This window comes from Lactuca serriola, chromosome 2, assembly GCF_051521515.1.
Source record: "Lactuca serriola cultivar US96UC23 chromosome 2, Lser_US96UC23_V15, whole genome shotgun sequence".
Classification (NCBI taxonomy): domain Eukaryota; kingdom Viridiplantae; phylum Streptophyta; class Magnoliopsida; order Asterales; family Asteraceae; genus Lactuca; species Lactuca serriola.
Window position 1 is genome coordinate 97,309,244 of NC_136409.1, and position 18,359 is coordinate 97,327,602.

At 36.8% G+C, this 18,359-nt stretch overlaps 1 protein-coding gene across 3 annotated transcripts; it reads left to right on the forward strand.

Annotated features, from left to right (window-relative positions):
• Window positions 1-5,515: 5,515 nt before the first annotated feature.
• LOC145086536 (5'-3' exonuclease family protein) lies at window positions 5,516-11,169 on the forward strand. 3 transcript variants are annotated; one of them, XM_079024336.1, is made up of 15 exons: window positions 5,517-5,807; window positions 7,214-7,448; window positions 7,659-7,738; window positions 8,299-8,337; window positions 8,488-8,506; window positions 8,755-8,808; window positions 9,073-9,200; window positions 9,323-9,391; window positions 9,486-9,571; window positions 9,660-9,769; window positions 9,887-9,937; window positions 10,088-10,146; window positions 10,505-10,549; window positions 10,743-10,817; window positions 10,907-11,169. In XM_079024336.1, the coding sequence occupies exons 1-15, from the start codon at window positions 5,667-5,669 to the stop codon at window positions 11,024-11,026; spliced, it is 1,311 nt and encodes a 436-aa protein (XP_078880462.1). In that variant the 5' UTR covers window positions 5,517-5,666; the 3' UTR covers window positions 11,027-11,169. The 3 variants fall into 3 exon arrangements, with proteins under 3 accessions (XP_078880464.1, XP_078880462.1, XP_078880463.1); XM_079024337.1 differs by having other exon boundaries at window positions 10,912-11,169; XM_079024338.1 differs by lacking the exon at window positions 8,755-8,808 and having other exon boundaries at window positions 5,516-5,807.
• The last annotated feature ends 7,190 nt before the right edge of the window (window positions 11,170-18,359 follow it).

Genomic DNA, 18,359 nt, shown 5'->3' on the forward strand with positions numbered 1-18,359 from the left:
ACAAGCTCTTTAAAAGGTTCTTTTGGAATCTAATCTTCATGTGGAATCACACCTTAAGTTTCTTGAAGACTTTCAAACTTCTGTATCTGCCTTTCTCACCAATCTTTCCAAGTAAATTTTCAATCACAAAACCACAATCAAAACCTCTCTGGAAACCTTCTTTGAAACCCTCAGAAAGCAACATGGTGAAGAAATTGAATAGCCATGTCAGGATCTCCTTCATTGTCGCAACAACACTTTGGTCAAGACAAGTGTTTGCTCCAAACTCTCAAATGATGTTCAACTACTGACCAAGTGGCCTCATGATGAATCAAAGAAGTTGAATGAATACGTCCAAAAGATTGGTAAATTTCTTGACACTTCTGAGGTTCACTCAAGCTGTAACATCCCGATGTTGAGGTAATTTCAATTTTATCCCTATGTATATATAAATATTGAATTTTAGTCCTTGAGTATAAGAAAGAGTGTAAAAAGGACCATAGTGAAATTTTGGTAATTTTGGACAAGGGGTAGTACAATGGGCGTATGTTGTGTACGCTGAGCGTACTAAGGCGGACCCTAGTACATTGGGCGTACACCACGTACGCAGGGCATAAGTAATGAAACTGCAAACCCTAATTTTTAGGGTTTGGTCCATATATAAGCATCATTAAGTCTTCATTACTCATCTCCCCTTTAGCCTCCAACCTTCATTTCGTCCTTTGAAACCCTAGTCCCTTGTGTGTGATCATTTGAGTTCAAAAGTGTGTGTGTGTGTGTGTGTTTGGTGCTTTTGAAGCAAGGTGAAGAAAAAAGCATCATCTTAGGAGATCAAGGCCTTCAAGATCCAGGAACACCTCACCTTCAAGATCCATTTTAAGGCGTAAAGTTATGAACTTGATGATTCTATGCATAAATCTAAGTTAGCCATGGAGTTTGTGTCATTTTGTTCCCATTATTTGGGTATTTGGAGTATGAGCTACTCTAACCCCTTTAAGTTGCCCTTTCAGTCACTTTGAGGTGTTTAGAAGCATTAAACTGTAGTCTTGATCATATATTTCCTTCCATGCATGTGTTTTGAGGTCTTAATGGGTTAAGTGGTTAAGGTTTTGATGTTAAAACCTTTTTAGCCATGCAAGACCATAAAGTTGGAAACTTTATGGTCAAAAACGTTATTTGGGGATTGGATATGCATTTGTATGTATTAAGTCGAAGGATTAGGCTCTTAATCGAATAAGAAGATAACTGCCGCAGATGATGGGCGTACCATATGGTACGTTGCGCGTACGCAGATTTGGCCCCGATGCTCGGACCTCGAGTATGCCCCGCATACGAAGCTTGAGTGGACTCGACTGTGTGGACTTGGTTGACTTGTGGATTTTGACCAATTTTGATCAAGGGTATTTTGGGGAAAATGTTATTAATTTAGAATGGGAAATGTTTTGGCATTTAGGATTGGGTTGATTCGGTTGTCGGAGCTAGGAGTTATTCAGACTTCATTCAGACTGTGAGGTGATTTTTCCCCACTAGACTTACGGGCCAAAGGCACCAAGGCCGGCCCATTGGATTGATATCATGGTTTTACCGTATGTTTTTATGTTGTAGTGATCTGTTAGATTTGTATTCTGGTGGTATATAGGATGTTGCTATATCGTAGTGATCTGTTAGATCCGTATGACTACCTGTACATTCTATCTATTGATTGCTATGGTATATGTTGATATGTGATGGTATACCAGGTTAAGGTGGTCCTACTTTGTGCTGACGGCCAAGATAACCGGGGCAGTCCGGATAGACTGAAGGCATGTGAGGCGGACCAGTCAGGTCGAAGGCCTAGAGAGCGGTCCAGATAGGATGAAGACCTAATGAGGCGGTCCAGATAGGCTGAAGGCCCAGTGAGGCAGTCCAGTCATGTTGAATGATTTGTATGCATGTTGCTATTTGTTATGCTTATGTGACAATACTTTGGGGGAACTCACTAAGTGTTGGCTTACAATTTTAGTTTTGTTTCAAGTACTTCTGAGGACCATGGCAAGGCGAAAGTGTGACCATACACATCCTTGGTTTTATGTTGATTGGATCTTGGAGGCTTTGATTTTGAATAATGATTTGAAAACAATGGTTATGTAAACACATTTTTTTTAGAAAAATGGATTGTTTTGAAAAGTTTAAATTTGTTGTGATTTTTAAGATGTTACACAAGTGTTGATGCCCTCTCCAAGAATGTTACTTAATCTTTTCTCAAAGTCTTCGCCAAACTGGAGGAAATCAAAACTGGATTCGTGAATGAGGCTAGGTCTTCCTTCATGAAAGGGGGAGAAGATACTCATACTTCCCCAAAGGATGGTGACATGAAAAAGATATCGGGAGAAACTGTTATTTAGAACTCATCTGCTGACGAAAAAGATTCAAAAAGATCTCCCACTTATCCAATATCTCCTCCTAAATGCACCACTCCTCCGAAGTCACCACAAAAGTCTTCACCTCCAAAATCTCCCGTTAAAGCCTTAACTCCTCCCAGAGATCTTGGAAAAGGTAAAGTCATTGAGGGAGAAGCTATTCAAGTAACAAAACCTTTTCTAATAAATGATGAAGAAACAGAAAGGCAATAGAGAATTGAACAAGGGAATTAGGATCGTACACCCGCAACATTCCTTCAAGAATAATTCAGCAATGAAAAGATTGTTCATCCCTTCTCTTCAGAACAAATTGATGTCGACCCTCTATTCCTTCCCTGGAAATCATTGATTATAGCAATTGAAGACAAGGATATTGCTCCTTATGAATCTTTTGATGCTCCTTCAAGCTTAGAATATGATTGGGACCTCGATCCCTATTTCTCTGAATGGATATTAATTTCCCATATTCCCTCCTTCAATTTCCTTCAAGCCAAATAGTGAACCTCTATACGGAGAAAGGAAGATATTATCAGACTTTTATGCCAAGCATCAGCAGAAAATCTATGACATAACATGGTCAAGAAAAGTCATTATAAAGGTCAACGGTTTCAAGTCTCGTTCATACAAATCAACTTCCTATTGCTCCTATGAGCTTCAAAGATCGAATGAACAAGAATACTACCTCACTAAAGCTGACTTCCCCATCATAAAACCTGCTGATCTTTTGTGCATTGCCAAGGAACTAAACGAAGGATTCCTTCAAAAGAGAGTGCTAGAAATGCTCTTATTCCCATCAGAACCTATCTCCAAAGAATAATACTCGAAATAACATCTGTCGACTCTGAGATAAACTCTCTAGTCCCTATGGATCATTCTATGGAGATGGATCCAAGTATTGAAGGAATTGAAGAAAGGGAATCCGGAGTTACTGATACTACTGAATTTGGAATCATCTACTGGATTGACGGTTCAGAAGAAAAACAATTCTTTCGATTAAGTCAGAAGCATCGTTGTTTAAATTCGTTTCTAAAGTGCCTCATGAAAGTTGCCTTGGAAACTACTGAAGCCTTTGCTGAATTCAAAATGCAAGTTGTAAAGCAAATTGAATGGATGTTTGCTATTCGAAGATTCTTCAAAAAGGTAGTTGATTTCCTGAACAACACTTTGGACATCTGAGGAAACAGTAGCTATGGTCACTTAGGGGGAGATTGTTGAACCCAAAAGTGTTCATTACCGAAGCTCAATATATATGTATCTGACTGAAGTGTTCACTACCGAAGGATAGTGAAGTCCACAAGGAGAATGATCAGAAGGTCTCTTTTAAACAGAAGAAGTTGACTTCTGTTTTGTCTTTTTGTTTTGACAGTTATTGTCCGTTGGTTTGTAATGATCACTGGTTAATTACTAGATCACTTAGTCATTTCATTATCTTTTGTCAATAACTAATTATTGACATATAAGAATGTAAAATCCAAACACAAAAATCTTGAGATATAGTTATGAAGCAATATACTAGCGACTACTGATGGAAAGTAATGAGGATTCAAATTAAATGACTTTTCAATTTCAGGTTGGGTATTTAGAACCGAATAAGCTTTTATTTGGGTAACTCGAACCGAATAACCCGAGAACTGAATAAGCATAATATAGATACCCAAAAATCGAATCGAATTGCTTATTCGAGCCTAATTTGGTTCGGTTTGGGTTTTTAGGCCAAATTCTCATCCTTAGCCACATGGCAAACATAGTCACGTCGGAATACCGACGATAAAAATGCCACCACACCTCATAGTCTTATTGGTCGTCGGAAAAATAATGTTTCGCTAAAGATGATGACAGAAGCTGCTAAGAATGCATGAAACCGATTATACCTACGATACAAGATCATAAAAATGCTTTTTGAACGGTTCAACCGAGTTCAATAAAAAGATATGGACAAATAAAAAACTAAATGATTAAATATATACAAATTGAAAAAGGGGGAGTTGTTGGAGGAAGAGATGATGATTACCGGTGATATGAACAACGCACACATGAGTTTGATCGACTAGGGAAAAAGAAGGAGAAGGGCACATAAAGGAAAAGAAGATGAATGATCTTGGTCGGTTTCTTTTTTTTCATGACTGAGTCAGCTATTTTTGGACTTTTTCATGACTGAGTCAGTTATTTTTGGACCGAATGAAAGATGTTTTTTACATAAATCAAACACGGAGACCGGACCGTGTCAGACAAAAATGTCCGAGCAGACTAGGCCTGTCGAAAAAACCCAAAACCCGTTCTACCCACCCGACCCGTTTCGAATTCGGGTAGAATGGGTCGGGTAGAACGGGTAACGGGTATGAACATTCGGGTAATAGGTTAACCCGATAATAATATAGGTCGGGTTTTAGGTATGAATATTTATTTTCGGGTATACCCGAATTCATTTTTTAAATAATACCAAATATATAATGCAGTCACGTACGCACATTACAAATAAAACAAAACCCTTCGTTTCCTTCTTATGAACGACGGCTCGACAGTCAACGCAAACTTGCAAAGGGAATACAACATTGAAGCTGAAGTCCTGAACTGTCATCATAATTCTCAGTTTATCACTATCGCACAGAATGAAATTAAAAAAGTACATAACATATTATAATGATTTGTATTGTTATTATATATGTACTTGTTAATTGTATAAAGTATTTTCCTACCCGATTCTTTATTAAACCAACTAACATGTAAAAATAAAAAAAAATGATCAATAAGTGTCATTTAAGAAATTTTCGGGTATACCCGATAATTACCCGACCCGACCTCAAACCCGAATACCCAAAGCCCGAAAGCCCGAAAGCCCGAATTACAATATAGGTCGGGTATCGGGTATTATTTTCTTAAGGAAATACCCGTTGTACCCGATCCGTTCTACCCGAAACCCGAGATTTTTACCTGTTCAACACCCCTGGAGCAGACCTAATAAGACTATAATCAAAGAAGCCCTAAAAACTTGATAAAGGATACAACGAAAAAATTGAAAGAATATAAAGGTTATTTTGGAAATACTTTTTTTAGGGTTTAACAAAAAAATAATAATCTGAAAATATAAGTTATAACCGTAAAATGAAAAACTTCAGCTGTCATATGTGCTTTCATAGAAATCAAGGGGGTTGTCTGCAGTTTTTTTTCGACAGAGGGATTAGGAGGCAGATAGAAAGTAGAAACCTTCACCATTAAACCCTCAACGGACCATCTCGGTCTGCTTCCCTACTACTCAGAATTTCAAACACAAATGCCTAACAGTTGAAAATGGTTTGCTGTCAGTTCTCCAATCATCTACTTAACAACGTTTGCAGAATTCTTTACTGCTGCGGAAGGAGCTTTTCAGCGAATCACAGGGCCAGAACGCCTCATCATCTCGTTTCCCCTTCACGTATACGATTTTCCAAGGTATTTCTCGCAAAACAGCAAATTATATGCACAGTTTTGTGACATTGGATATAGTAATGGGGTCTTACTCGGTATATTATTGTGCAACTATGCTTATTGCTCATAATTCGATATATTATAATGCTACCTCATATAGTGAGAGCGAATATAATGCTTTATCCGATACATTTTTTCATATGCTTCCATTTTTGGGGAATATGATACTCCTCATAAGCAAAGTGAATATATTAGGCATTTCGTTGAAGAGTTAACAACCATAGGGCGCTTTTTTTGTATTGTAATCCTATTTCTTCAAAAAGTTGGGAAAAACTATCAGTTTTGGAAATTGGGAAGCCATTTGACTCAATATTCATATTGCATAATGTCAGAAAAGAGGAGGAATATGCTATTAGGTGAATTTGTGGGGTAAAATCCATGTTTGGTGATCATGCTTCACTGGTTGTCACATTTTCTCATGGAACTTGAAGTTTTCTTATTATTGTTAATTCATGTACAATGCTCTTAGAACCATAATCACACAAATGTTAATTACTTAACTAACTATCAAATGGAGCATATGTGGGCTTTCATCAAGAAGATCTGCCTCTATACCAATTTGTGCAAAGCAAAGAGATTGAAAGTAGATAGGGCTACATGGGCATTTCTATAAGGCCCATTTCTTTTGACTGCAAACAATTCGACTAGTAGATTGAAATATGGTAATATAGTAGTATATCATTTCACCCAGATCTTTAAGACCTATGATTCAAATCAAGATCTTTAGTTGTTGGAATGTGATTTTATTCTTGTTAAACATGCTTTAACTTTGCAAAAGATTAAAGATCTTAAAAAGTTAAATTAGGATGATAGGTATTAGACATAGTTTTACTCCAGTGCCTTTATGATGCTATGAAATTACAGTTGCTATTTATGATAAATAATGTAATACTTTGTTCCGATGTTTGTCATGTTGATGCAGCTTAACTTCATTTGCTTTTATGGTATTTTTGTACTTTTATCAAAATTGTGTTTCACAATTAATGGAAAAAGTTAGTAGAAAAGGGTCTTTCAGTCCAAGGGTCAACCAACCCATTTGACACATTATCAAAAATATGAAATAGTGCTTAACATATATGACATATGTCATATGTAAAACTGTAAGCACCCTTCTAGAACATTTTTGTACTTTGTTCATATATTTTCATAACTGCTGACATCATAATTACAGGATTTCTCTTTCTTTATTGTTTTGTTGGAACTAAATTTAAAATACATGAAACTTTGATCTCCAATGTCAAGGATTGCACTACAATTTGTTATTCAGTTATAGAAGAGTAAGTTAGTCTATTATATAGGACCATTATACACTGCAAGTTGAAGCTACTTACTATATTGATCTAACTGAAGATCTATGTACTTGAATCCAGGGTTACCACAAAGTGTCAAATTCTTTGAAGTCAGAACTCTCTGGAACTGGAACTACTCCTGTTGTTTCTCTTAAAGATTTGGGAACTGTTGAAAGAGAAACAACACTAAAAGAAAGCACTTCCTTTGATTCTTCCCATAAAACAGATAATGTAGTAAATATTGATTCTTCAAATGGTCGAGTGATGCTCATTGATGGCACTTCTATCATCTACAGATCTTATTACAAACTTCTTGGTGAGAATTTTTGTTTCATTTGAATGATTCATCTTCATTTAACTTAATTATGCATCCATTGCCTTAACTTCTATGAAAATCTATTAGTCAAGTAATTGAAACTTGTTTGTTATAGAATTCAGTGAATGCTTGATGTTTCTAACCTTCCACTTTTGTTAACTAAACTCTTATTTATCTTACTAACCTTTTTTTTGTGTTTATTCTTGCTAGCTAAGTTACATCATGGGCATTTGTCTAATGCGGATGGCAATGGAGATTGGGTCATGACAATATCTACAGCATTATCACTCGTTAGTCATGCTCTTCATTTTAAGTGTGTGTGTGTGTGTAAATATGAAATGATGAATTGTGCAATTAAGAGCAAACCCTAAAAAGATCATAGATTGAGCCTCAAATGAAAGAGCTACATGCTAACTCAAAACTCGTAGGTTTTAATTAGGATGAGCTACATGCTAAGTTAATGATTGTAAAAACAAGCAATTGATTTATGATTTGTATTAAATTTGTTTTGCATGTGGATATGAACATGAAGTTTTGGCTGGAATTTCTTATCAAGGTTGATTATGTGAAAAATCAGAGGATGTATAATACATGGAAAAAAGATGAGATTTGACATTAAAATTGTAGTATAGATAGTTAAATAGAAATCAAGAGTTGAGTGTTTTAGTAAATAAGTATTATTTTAACCAATGAGAAAGTGTGTTGGGAGATTTTACATTAGAAACTACAGACGATTACAATCAAAGAAGTTTTAGCTTTTACATTAGAAAGTGTGTAAGCTTTTTTTATTAATAAATAAATAAAGATGTAACTGACTTAATACTTATTTTGATTTTTTTTTTCTTAACAGATCATTGATGTCTTGGAATTTACTCCATCACATGTTGCGGTATATATCTTCTCATTTTTATCATCTGTTGTATTAGATTAATGAAGTGACATAATTATGCATTCTCAATCTCTCTCTTTAAGGTATAACTTTTTAATGCAAACTGGATTCGTGAAGCTCACTTGTAATTTCTTATTTATTAATTTGCAGGTGGTTTTTGATCATGATGGTAAGGCTTAAACCTTAAGGAGTCTGCTTTTGCTTCTCTTCATTGCTATTCGTGCAAGTATTTCAATTCTTTAGGCATATTCTCTGTCAATCATAATTATATCAACCTTCTTGTGATTTTTGTTTTCCTCTTCATTTTATCTCCCATAAATTTAGAAGCGTCTTAAACTTGCAACTGATTTTCTTCATTTTTTTTGTGTCTATGAAAAGTTTCTTGATAGGCCCTGTTTTGATAACTAACATTTTCAGGCTTTTCCTTTGGTAATACGCCTCAGTCATCCAGACAAAAATTTATGGCAAAAGGTATATTTATTTATTTATTTATTTTTTCCTCCTTTTATTCCATGGATTATTTGTTGTTGAAAATTGAAAATGGAATTCAAATTCATGGTTTTGTGTGTGTTTGTTTGCATTGGATGCTTAGAGGATGAGAACAAGTACAAGTTATGTTTTAGTTTAAAGTCCAAAACAATCTGTGTATGCAATTCTTGAAGGAAATAATGAGAAAGGTAGTAAGGGGTATATTGGTAATTCTCTTATGAGAAAATGTTGACTTTCTTTTTTTAGGTCAGACTTTTCGGCACACTCTCTACCCTGCATACAAGAGCAACCGTCCACCAACTCCAGATACAATAGTGCAAGGCCTTCAATACCTGAAAGCAGCCATCAAAGCAATGTCCATTAAAGTCATTGAGGTAACAATAAGTCAATAACATAACATCTTTTTCATTGCTTTTTATTAATTTATAAATTATAAATTATAAATAAAATTATGGTTTCTTGTATCGATGGATGATGTGTCACCATTTCAAGGTAGGTTCCTGGTGTTGAAGCTGATGATGTCATCGGGACCTTGGCTCTTCGCAGTGTTGAAGATGGCTTCAAGGTAAACATTTCTTTATCCATCCATAATAGCAACATACTTCCATTTTTTTCAAATTAAATTAAATTAATTACCTTTTTTTTATTTGTTGTTACAGGTTCGAGTTGTGTCTCCAGATAAAGACTTTTTTCAGATATTATCTCCTTCATTACGCCTTCTTCGAATTGCACCACGTGGTTTTGAGTTAGTATCACTTTGTTTCATTTTTATAAATGTAAAATCGAGAGAATCATGTATTATATTATTATTATATTATTTTCATATGCTACAGAATGGTTTCATTTGGAATGGAGGATTTTGCTAAAAAATATGGAGCAATAGAACCTTGTCAGTTTGTTGATGTAATGTCACTTGTTGGTGATAGATCTGATAACATACCAGGTATTTTTAGGATACTAGGTTTTAATTTTATAATCATATTAGGCTTTTTGTATTGTATGTTTATATCTACTTATTAATGAGCTTTATGTCATCTCTGATAAAATTACATATTTGCAGGAGTTGATGGAATTGGGGATGTGCATGCAGTGCAGCTAATCTCAAGATTTGGTATATAAACTTTGCACATCTCCTTAATTTTCATATTTTAAAAAATTAGGACTATTATTATTAAATACTGCTGAATACATGTTTTAAAACTTCTTTTTTCTTTTTCATATTTCATTTCACTTTTTCAATTTCTTCCACATTTTTTAAAAGGCACGCTGGAGAATTTGCTGCAACATGTTGATCAAGTTGAAGAGGAGCGAATAAAAAAGGTGACATAATCTTATTGATGATATTAATGAAGAGTGATTTTTATCATTCCAAAATGAACCTACCATATCTGTTCTGTTGCTTCCATTTATATATTTATTATAGCATCTTACCTTTTTTTTAATTTTTTTTATTAGTTACAACTTACAACATTATAAAATATCTACCCAATTATAGCAATCTCATCAAAATAACAAAGCAATTTCTGCTACTATAATTGGGTAGAATTTTCAAAGTACAGTGTCTTAATAAGAAAAAAAAAGTGAAAATACAATGGAGTAATAATAAATGGAAGTATAATGCTATTTCTTCTATTTAGTCCTTTACTCTAAACCCTGATTTGTGAGTTTTCACATGTAGGCTTTGATAGCAAATAAGGAGCAGGCTTTATTGAGCAAAGAATTGGTAAGTGAATATCACCATTTGCATTACACTTTTGTGCATGTGTCGAGGCTTTAAAAAAATTGTGCTATATACAAGAAATAGCAACGTACTTTTTTTTTCCATTATAAAATTGTACTTTACAATCTTTTTCTTATGAGGCATTATAGTCTTCAGTTTAATTTTTATATTTGTGCCACATCTTATGTTTTGATAGGCACTTTTACGTTCTGATCTTCCACACTACATGGTGCCATTTGCCATCAATGATCTCATATTTAAAAAACCAGAGGCTAGTGCTTTCTATATATTTATTTTTGTGGCCATGAGCATTTTATAGCTTTTTTTTTTAAATAAAAAAAAAATTGTTTTCTGATACAGGACAGTGGGGAGAAATTTACAAACCTATTGACAGCAATTGGCGCATATGCAGAAGGCTTTTCGCTGGATTCAGTTATTAGAAGGGCTTTCTATCTGTGGAAGAAGCTTGACAAATCATAAATATCAACTTGTCCCAAGTATTTTATTACTTTATGTGGGGTTTTAAGAACAAATCTATGGGTCAAATTTCCATGGTGAGCAGAAATTCTAAAATATATCATACAAATATATCGCTCAGATGTTATGATCTGGACTTATAAGAATAGATTCAATAACAACAATTCAACCAAAAGCTTCAAATACTGATTGATAACCTCAAATTTACCCAAAAGATTACAAGAACAAATGATAGGTTAGCTGATTCAAGATAGCTACTCTCCCAAGGAATAAATTCCAGATTCACAAAAAGATTGATCGATCCTCACTCTCCCTATCCACTACCCTCTTATACTATCTGACATAACAAACTAATAATATGAAATGCCCAAAATACCCCTAATTCTCCTTGCACTAGTAAGATGATCTTTATTTGTTAATTTCCCAAACTACCCCCTATCTAAAATAACATGATGTAGTGGATGCATAACATCAGAGTCTGCTGAAGCTTAAACGGACTGGTTGAAAAGATAGCAGATGAAAAAAAAATGACGTTTGGTAAAACCAGCTGATAAGCCAGTTAAAATATGTAAAATGATGTAAAAAATATGGTAGAAAAATATATATATTTTAATATATCTGGGAGAATTTTAAAAGGAGCACATTATTCAAATGCTAGTTTAAATAGTTTTTTTTTTTGTTCAAACATTAAAACCAAAAAAAAATTGAAATATAAACTAAGGTGTAGGGTGCTAAACATAACCTAAATCAACCAACACTCAATCGGTTTATTATTAACAAAAACTTGAATATCAGAGTGCATATATTCAAGCTTTTGTTCATATATTTATGACACACAGATTGATTTGAATTTAAAGGTTCTACATGTCTTGACACATCAATAAAAAAATTATATCAAGGCCCAACGTCTTTTAAATAGATTCTCCAAAATCGAGTGATTGTACAACAATTTTTCATTCATCCTCTTTCTTCACCCATCGTTCAACTACAAGAAAACCCTATCAATTTCCTCCCTCTTGTTTTTCTGATTTTTGCATGTTTGTTTTGATCTATGTTTTTGCATAATGGTTTGCTTTGTCAAAAACAAGAAAACCAAGCACGGTGATCAAAATTTTGATCTTTGTTCCTCAAAACAATCTTGATTCTTCATGTATGTATGTGTATAGTTGAAATTTCATCTCATGAATGAAGCTTAAATCATTGGGCAGCTTATAAAAATTGAAAGTAATTGAGCACTCTTCCTCATCACACCTTGTGTCGGCTAGATCTCCCGCTTCTCTCATGGCCGAGTCAAGTCAAATGTGGAATATTGGTGGAATGTGGATTTAAAAAAAACATGTATGGATGTACCACTTTGCTAAGAAGAAAGAGAAAAATCAACTCTATTGAACAAGTTTGAGATTTTGCAACAAAATTTTTTTTGCCAAAGTACATGGAATTTTTTGAGAAAATTGCAAATTTAGCCAAATACATTAATTACTTTGTGGAAAAATAGCCAAAAAAACCCAAATTACAAAACTAGCCCTTAAAATCGCAGATGGACTAAGTCCATCTGTGATTTCGCATTACTATCTGCGAATGTACAAGTGCCTAAAGCACATATGTGCTTTAGGCATTTGTACGTTCGCAGTTGGAACAGTTCATCTGTGATTTTGTACATTCCATCTGTGATTTCGTAGCTATTTTGTATAAAAGGTTTTTTTTTTCTTCATTTTTCACTATCTTTTTTAGAGAAACTCTGTAACATCCCGTATATTAAATAAATAAATAGATAAAGGTTATTATGAATAAGAATCCTAAAGTAAATAATATTTAGAAGGGTGTTGGTGTTGGGGAGCCAATTGATACAATTTTAGAAGTTGGTAAATTATTGAGACTTAATTTGAAGAGATTTGTAAGGCTCAGGGGCTGAATGGTAATTTTTGGACCTAAAATGAAAGGAAATTATAGAATCAAGGGCTATATGGTAACTTATGGTCTAGTTTTGAAAAGATCTTGTAGGGGAGGGGATAATGTTGTAAAACTGATCAAATGTTTGAATGAAGGCACGGGATTGGGCGGTGACTCCTTTTCCTTCTCGTTGGAGTATATGAACCCTAAACCTAATCTTCATCAGCCGCCTCCATCAAGCTCTCTTAGTCGTCGCCACCTGTTGTGTCACCCGCCATTCGCTACCGTGTTGTTGAAGAATCGCCACCACAACTTGCTGCCAGCGACGTCGGGATCAGCCGAGAGCTATGCCAATCGGAAGGAGGCGTTGGGTCGTCGTGTTTGGGTCTTGAGTAACCGGAAACCCACAGTTAGTTCACCTGTAACCCATCCTTGCCCCTTCTCTCTCTCTCTCTCTCTCTCTCTCTCTCTCTCTCTCGTTCTTCTGTGAGTGTGAAGCCGGAGTCGTCGCTGCCACCTAAGAGGTGGCTGATTGTGCCACTGTTGCATTTTCTGGCGACACCTGACGCCAAGTGGAGGCTGATGGTGCTTATGTTGATTGTAATGGTTGTTTTCGGTATTTTGTGGTTTGGATTGTGTGCATTTGTGGCCGAGAACCCACTGCCACCACTGTGAGGTGGTGGCTGCCACCCGTTGACATTTTCTGCCACCATTGGCCGCCACCAGCCACCGCGGGAGGTGGCTGTGGGTGTGTGTTTATTATGTGTGAAGTGGTATGTGTGATTTTTGGGCGGGAACCACCATCACCACCATTGGAAATGGTGGCTGCCGCCGCCCGCCGCCATGAGCTACCGTCGATCACCACTGCTCATGGTGACGGTGGGTGGTGCTCAATCTAGTGGAACCCTAATGGGCCTAAACACTTGATCTTGGACTGGGATACTTTGTGATTAGGCTAGAAACTCTAATTAGGGTTTAGAAAACCCTAATTTTGGGTTTGTTGGTTTGGGCCTATTGGGACCTGCATTTAGACCAGTGGACTGAAGATATAACTCATGACGATTCTACTGTATGATGACTTAGTAGAATAATGGACTTAATGGGTTAAGTCCTTAATGGGTTAAGTGAGAAACACTTAACCCTAATCGTCATTTTATGTGAAAACCTTAAATTGTTGGGCCTCGTGTTGGGCCTTTCTATTAGGCTTTGGTGATTGGGCTATTGATGGGCTATCCAAGAGAAATCATGTGGACTAGAATATTTAGATGGGCTTTAGGGTAAGGCCCATATAAGGGTTTGGGCCCAATTTGGAAAATTGGGCCATAGTTGGGCCATTAGAGGACTTTTTGTGGGCCCAATTGGTATAGAGCCTTGGTGGGCCCATTAGGCTTGGATCATTTAAGGACTGGATTGGTGGACCATATTTAGACCTAATAATGTGAAGGTTGGTCTTGGATCCTAATGTGGTTATTTGTGGGTTTGGCTTAGTGATATAAGTCGAAGTGTAGCAGTAGCATTTATAGGATCTGTTCGCCATTCGAGGTGAGTCTTCTCACTATACTTACCTGTGTTGTAATTTGTGTGTGACTGGAGGAGGGTCTTATTCTTGTTGATGACCAGAGGGTCTTATTCTTGTTGATGACCAGAGGGTCTTATTTACACTATTGACCGGAGGGTCACTGTACATTGTAGACCGGAGGGTCTTAGTACATTATGAACCAGGGGGCCTTGTTTATTTATAATGTGATATGTATTATCGTGCATGCTGTCTTTTTGACTTATACTGTTATAGTAATATGTGTATATGTTGATCTTATGTGCATATACAGTGTATTGAGATATCCTGCTTATCTGTGTATTGAGATATTATACTTATTGTCTTGTGATATGTATGTTGTGTTTTATTGAGTTACTGAGCTGAGGGACCGAAGGGTCCATCTGAGTTGTGGGACCAAAGGGTCTCATTGAGACACATTGACCAGAGTGTCTTACAGAGTTATAGCCTAGAGTGGCTAATGACTTGTGTGTGTGGTATTTGGGAAACTCACTAAGCTTCATGCTTACCGCGTTACGTGTTATGTGTTTCAGGTACTTCTCAGGATCACGGGAAGGCGCCGACTTGATTGTACACACTAGAGAAAGAGTTATGCTTTGAGGATCCTGAGTTTTATTCAAATAATTATGAACACGTGCTTTGATAATTGATATATTTAGATTTTGTGAAATGTGTTGATGTCATTTATATGAATTTAAAAACGATAATTTTGTATGAAAATTTATGGTGTTACAAGTTGGTATCAGAGCCTTGGTTTGAAGGATTCAGATGTGCTCTCAGTTATGTCTAAACTCAAACTAAGGATTTGAGAAAAATTTTCTAAAAGGAAATGATTTTTTTTAAACGAGTAAGAGTCTTAAAGAGAAAACGAGATGGAGCAGTGTACAATCAGCCAGCGCCCGAACAGTGATTTCCCAAAATACCATTAATTGTTTATATTATGAGATATTTATGAAATATTAGAGTTGCATGCTAGATGATAGGCAAGGTATTTCAAAAATTAGGGCTAGAGTTGCTTGATTCATGATGCCTTAGCCTAGCGGATGCTATTGATTAATATTATCTGCTATTTGCCCAGTATGTACTGAGTAGAACCACTTAGAAAGAATCTTTTAAAGAGAGTCTTAAGTCGAGGAGTAATCTAGGAGAGATACCTAGACGAGCATTTGAGGAATCTACTGAGAGAGTAGTTAGAGATCCACAAGAGGAAGGACTGCCTGAGTTCGGTGATGCCTTTGTGTCATTGAAAGAGCGAGTGGAGTGGTATGATAGAGTGGTTTCATGTGTTGGTTATTCGATGCTCGAATGCTGCTTGCTTTGTGCTTGTGGAACTTTGGTATGATGGGAGTCAGCTACTAAGTGAATATGATGATATTTAGGAGGTAGATGGCTGACATCACGAGGAGTTCTTCAGCAACTGATGGCAGAGAAGTGTGAGAACCTAGGGAGTAATTCTAGTATGAGGAGTACGTTGTTTAGAGGTGAGTATTTTCTAGAGAGTGAACATGTGTAATGGGAATGGTGATCGAGAAGGTTGAGCAGTTACTTAGGAATCTTGGACAATCCGTGTGGGAAGTATGGGTATATATGGCAGGTAGTATGGGCCCGTACTACTGAAAGCAGAGGACTCATACTTGAAACAGGGAGAATTCTGGAGGTTTTAAGTAGCAGGATGAGGAGAAATAATATGGTTCGGGTGCCATGCTTCGTAGCAGAGTGTGCTTTCACCTTTAGCAGTTATCTGGTTGTGATTATTCAGACTGCGAGTGGGTATAGGAGATTATGGGGCCAGAGGGCCATGTCAGTTTGAGCTTAAACGGGGTATGCCTTGGGTGAGAAAATTTGAGTTTAGATCTCGAGGGTTTTGATTGGTAAGGTGCCAGTTGGAGTCACAAGACTCAAATAGGGGGTGGAGATGATGCATCGTGGAGGATTGCAGTCTGAGTTGAGTGGTCGGGCGATGGCCTGTGATGTCAAGGTTTTATGTTGAGGATTATATTTTTCATGCCTCCCATTTTAAGAGGATATGTGAGTGAGCTTCTGAGGTCTATTAGAGGAAGACCCCTTGGGGCACCAAGTAATTGCGATATTGGCATAAAGAGTATTTTCGTTATGTGAGAGCATTGGGTTGCATTCTTATGTCGGGAAGGAGTCATCAGGGGGGACTGTGACCAACAAGGGCTCGAGTATGCCTTGTTTGGGTTCGGTAAGTCGTATACTAGCAACTGTTTCAAGAAAACGAGAGGAGTATATCGAGATGATGGTTTTTGTGGTTATGCAGTAAATCGACTGTGAGAGTGAGGTCTCTCGTGCTATGTCGATTCTTGCAGGGGGTGATGATTGAGGATTCAGAGAATGAAGTGTGTGATAGTTCATTATTTCTAGAAAAGGAGGAAATACTATTCTAGGACCGTCAGAATAATTGCAGGTACAGCCGGACGAGGTTCTGGGTGACTGGAGGTAGCCACATTGGGATGATTCCGAGGTTTTCATATGGGGTACGGGGGTACTTGGAGTTATTAGGTCATTTTCCGGAAAGTCATCAAGTGCCACATGGTATGTCCCATGAGTCGGGAATGATACATCTGGAGAACCAGTCTGTAGTGTGGTTGTTTGGGTATGACATTGGGTGGTGGTTCGGACCCTAAGTAGGGAAGAATTGGGTATTATGTTGAGAGGATCAACAATCTGTTCAAGTCGCGGTTAGAAGATTTGGTTATGGGGATCTACGGTACGGACATATGAGACTTGGGTTTATTGGTGGTTGAGGCAAGGTGCAGAGCGGGATGATGCATATTGTACGTGTTCAGGAAAGAACGAGTATATCCACAACGAGTAGCCGTGAGTCAGGGATCTCATTGTGGTCAAGAACTCTTCTGGGTTGCAATGGTTGAGTTCGATGCGGTTGGTTCGTTGAGGTTCAGTTTCAATTATTGGGATTTGACAGTTAAATGTATAGATTGTTATCTATACTTCGGGAGGAGCAGCAATTGACTTGTCAATTAGTTCCAGGGTCGGCATCAGTAGCTTCACATGGGTTTTGATTAGTAAGAGAATGGGGTTTTGGATGTTCGTCAACATATTCCCAGTCATTGACGATTCCTCCGAGTATGATGTCGTGAGAGGAAGATCAGTGGTTGAGGTAAGCGAGCGTGAGATTCTGTGATGGTGTATCGGGGTATTCGAGTGTGATGCCCTAAGTTGTGGGATTACTTTGAGACTCGACTCTATGAGATGGCAAGTGGAGTACCTAATGACTATTGTGTTGGATTAGTGTCTAAGTCCACAACTATTTTGGTATGTACTTGATGATGGGTTTTGGTCATAAGACATCCTATGTGCTCATACAAACCCTAAAGCTCGGATCTAGGTTTCTCTATTGTACATACTTTGAATCCAAGACTTTGAACCCTAATTCTACCATATGGAAATCAGAATTCACATGTAAATAGGTTTAAGAACATACCTTGATTGTTATGTAGCAATAACAATCCAATTCCTCCTTGAATTGACCTTGGAAAGCAGAGAGTCACAAGTGTCACTCCTCTAATGGCTTACAAACACCATAAGCAAGTGGAGAAGGTATAAAGAGAGAGGAGGGAGGTTAGAATTCGTCCTTAGGACCTCTTGGGAAGGGTTGGCCGAATTCATAAGCCTTAAGGGGTTTATATAGGTGTAAAGATTAGGGTTTTAGTCCTTATCCTTATCTAGTTGCTTGCCCACCAAACAACCATAAGATAAGTCTTAGAAACCCTTATCCTAGTCGAATTCTAAGGGATTTACACCTCAAATTCGTTCACCATATATATAAGATAATCCTTACCTTATTTTGTAACTATCACATAATTACAATTCAGCCCCTCTAGTTTAATTAATTACACTTGATCACAA

Coding starts and splice junctions, on each gene's coding strand:
- LOC145086536 (XM_079024336.1), top strand. CDS start 5,667: ATGGTTTGCTGTCAGTTCTCCAATCATCTACTTAACAACGTTTGCAGA. Junction 7,449..7,658: donor ATCTTATTACAAACTTCTTG/GTGAGAATTTTT, acceptor TATTCTTGCTAG/CTAAGTTACATCATGGGCAT. Junction 9,392..9,485: donor GTGTTGAAGATGGCTTCAAG/GTAAACATTTCT, acceptor TTGTTGTTACAG/GTTCGAGTTGTGTCTCCAGA.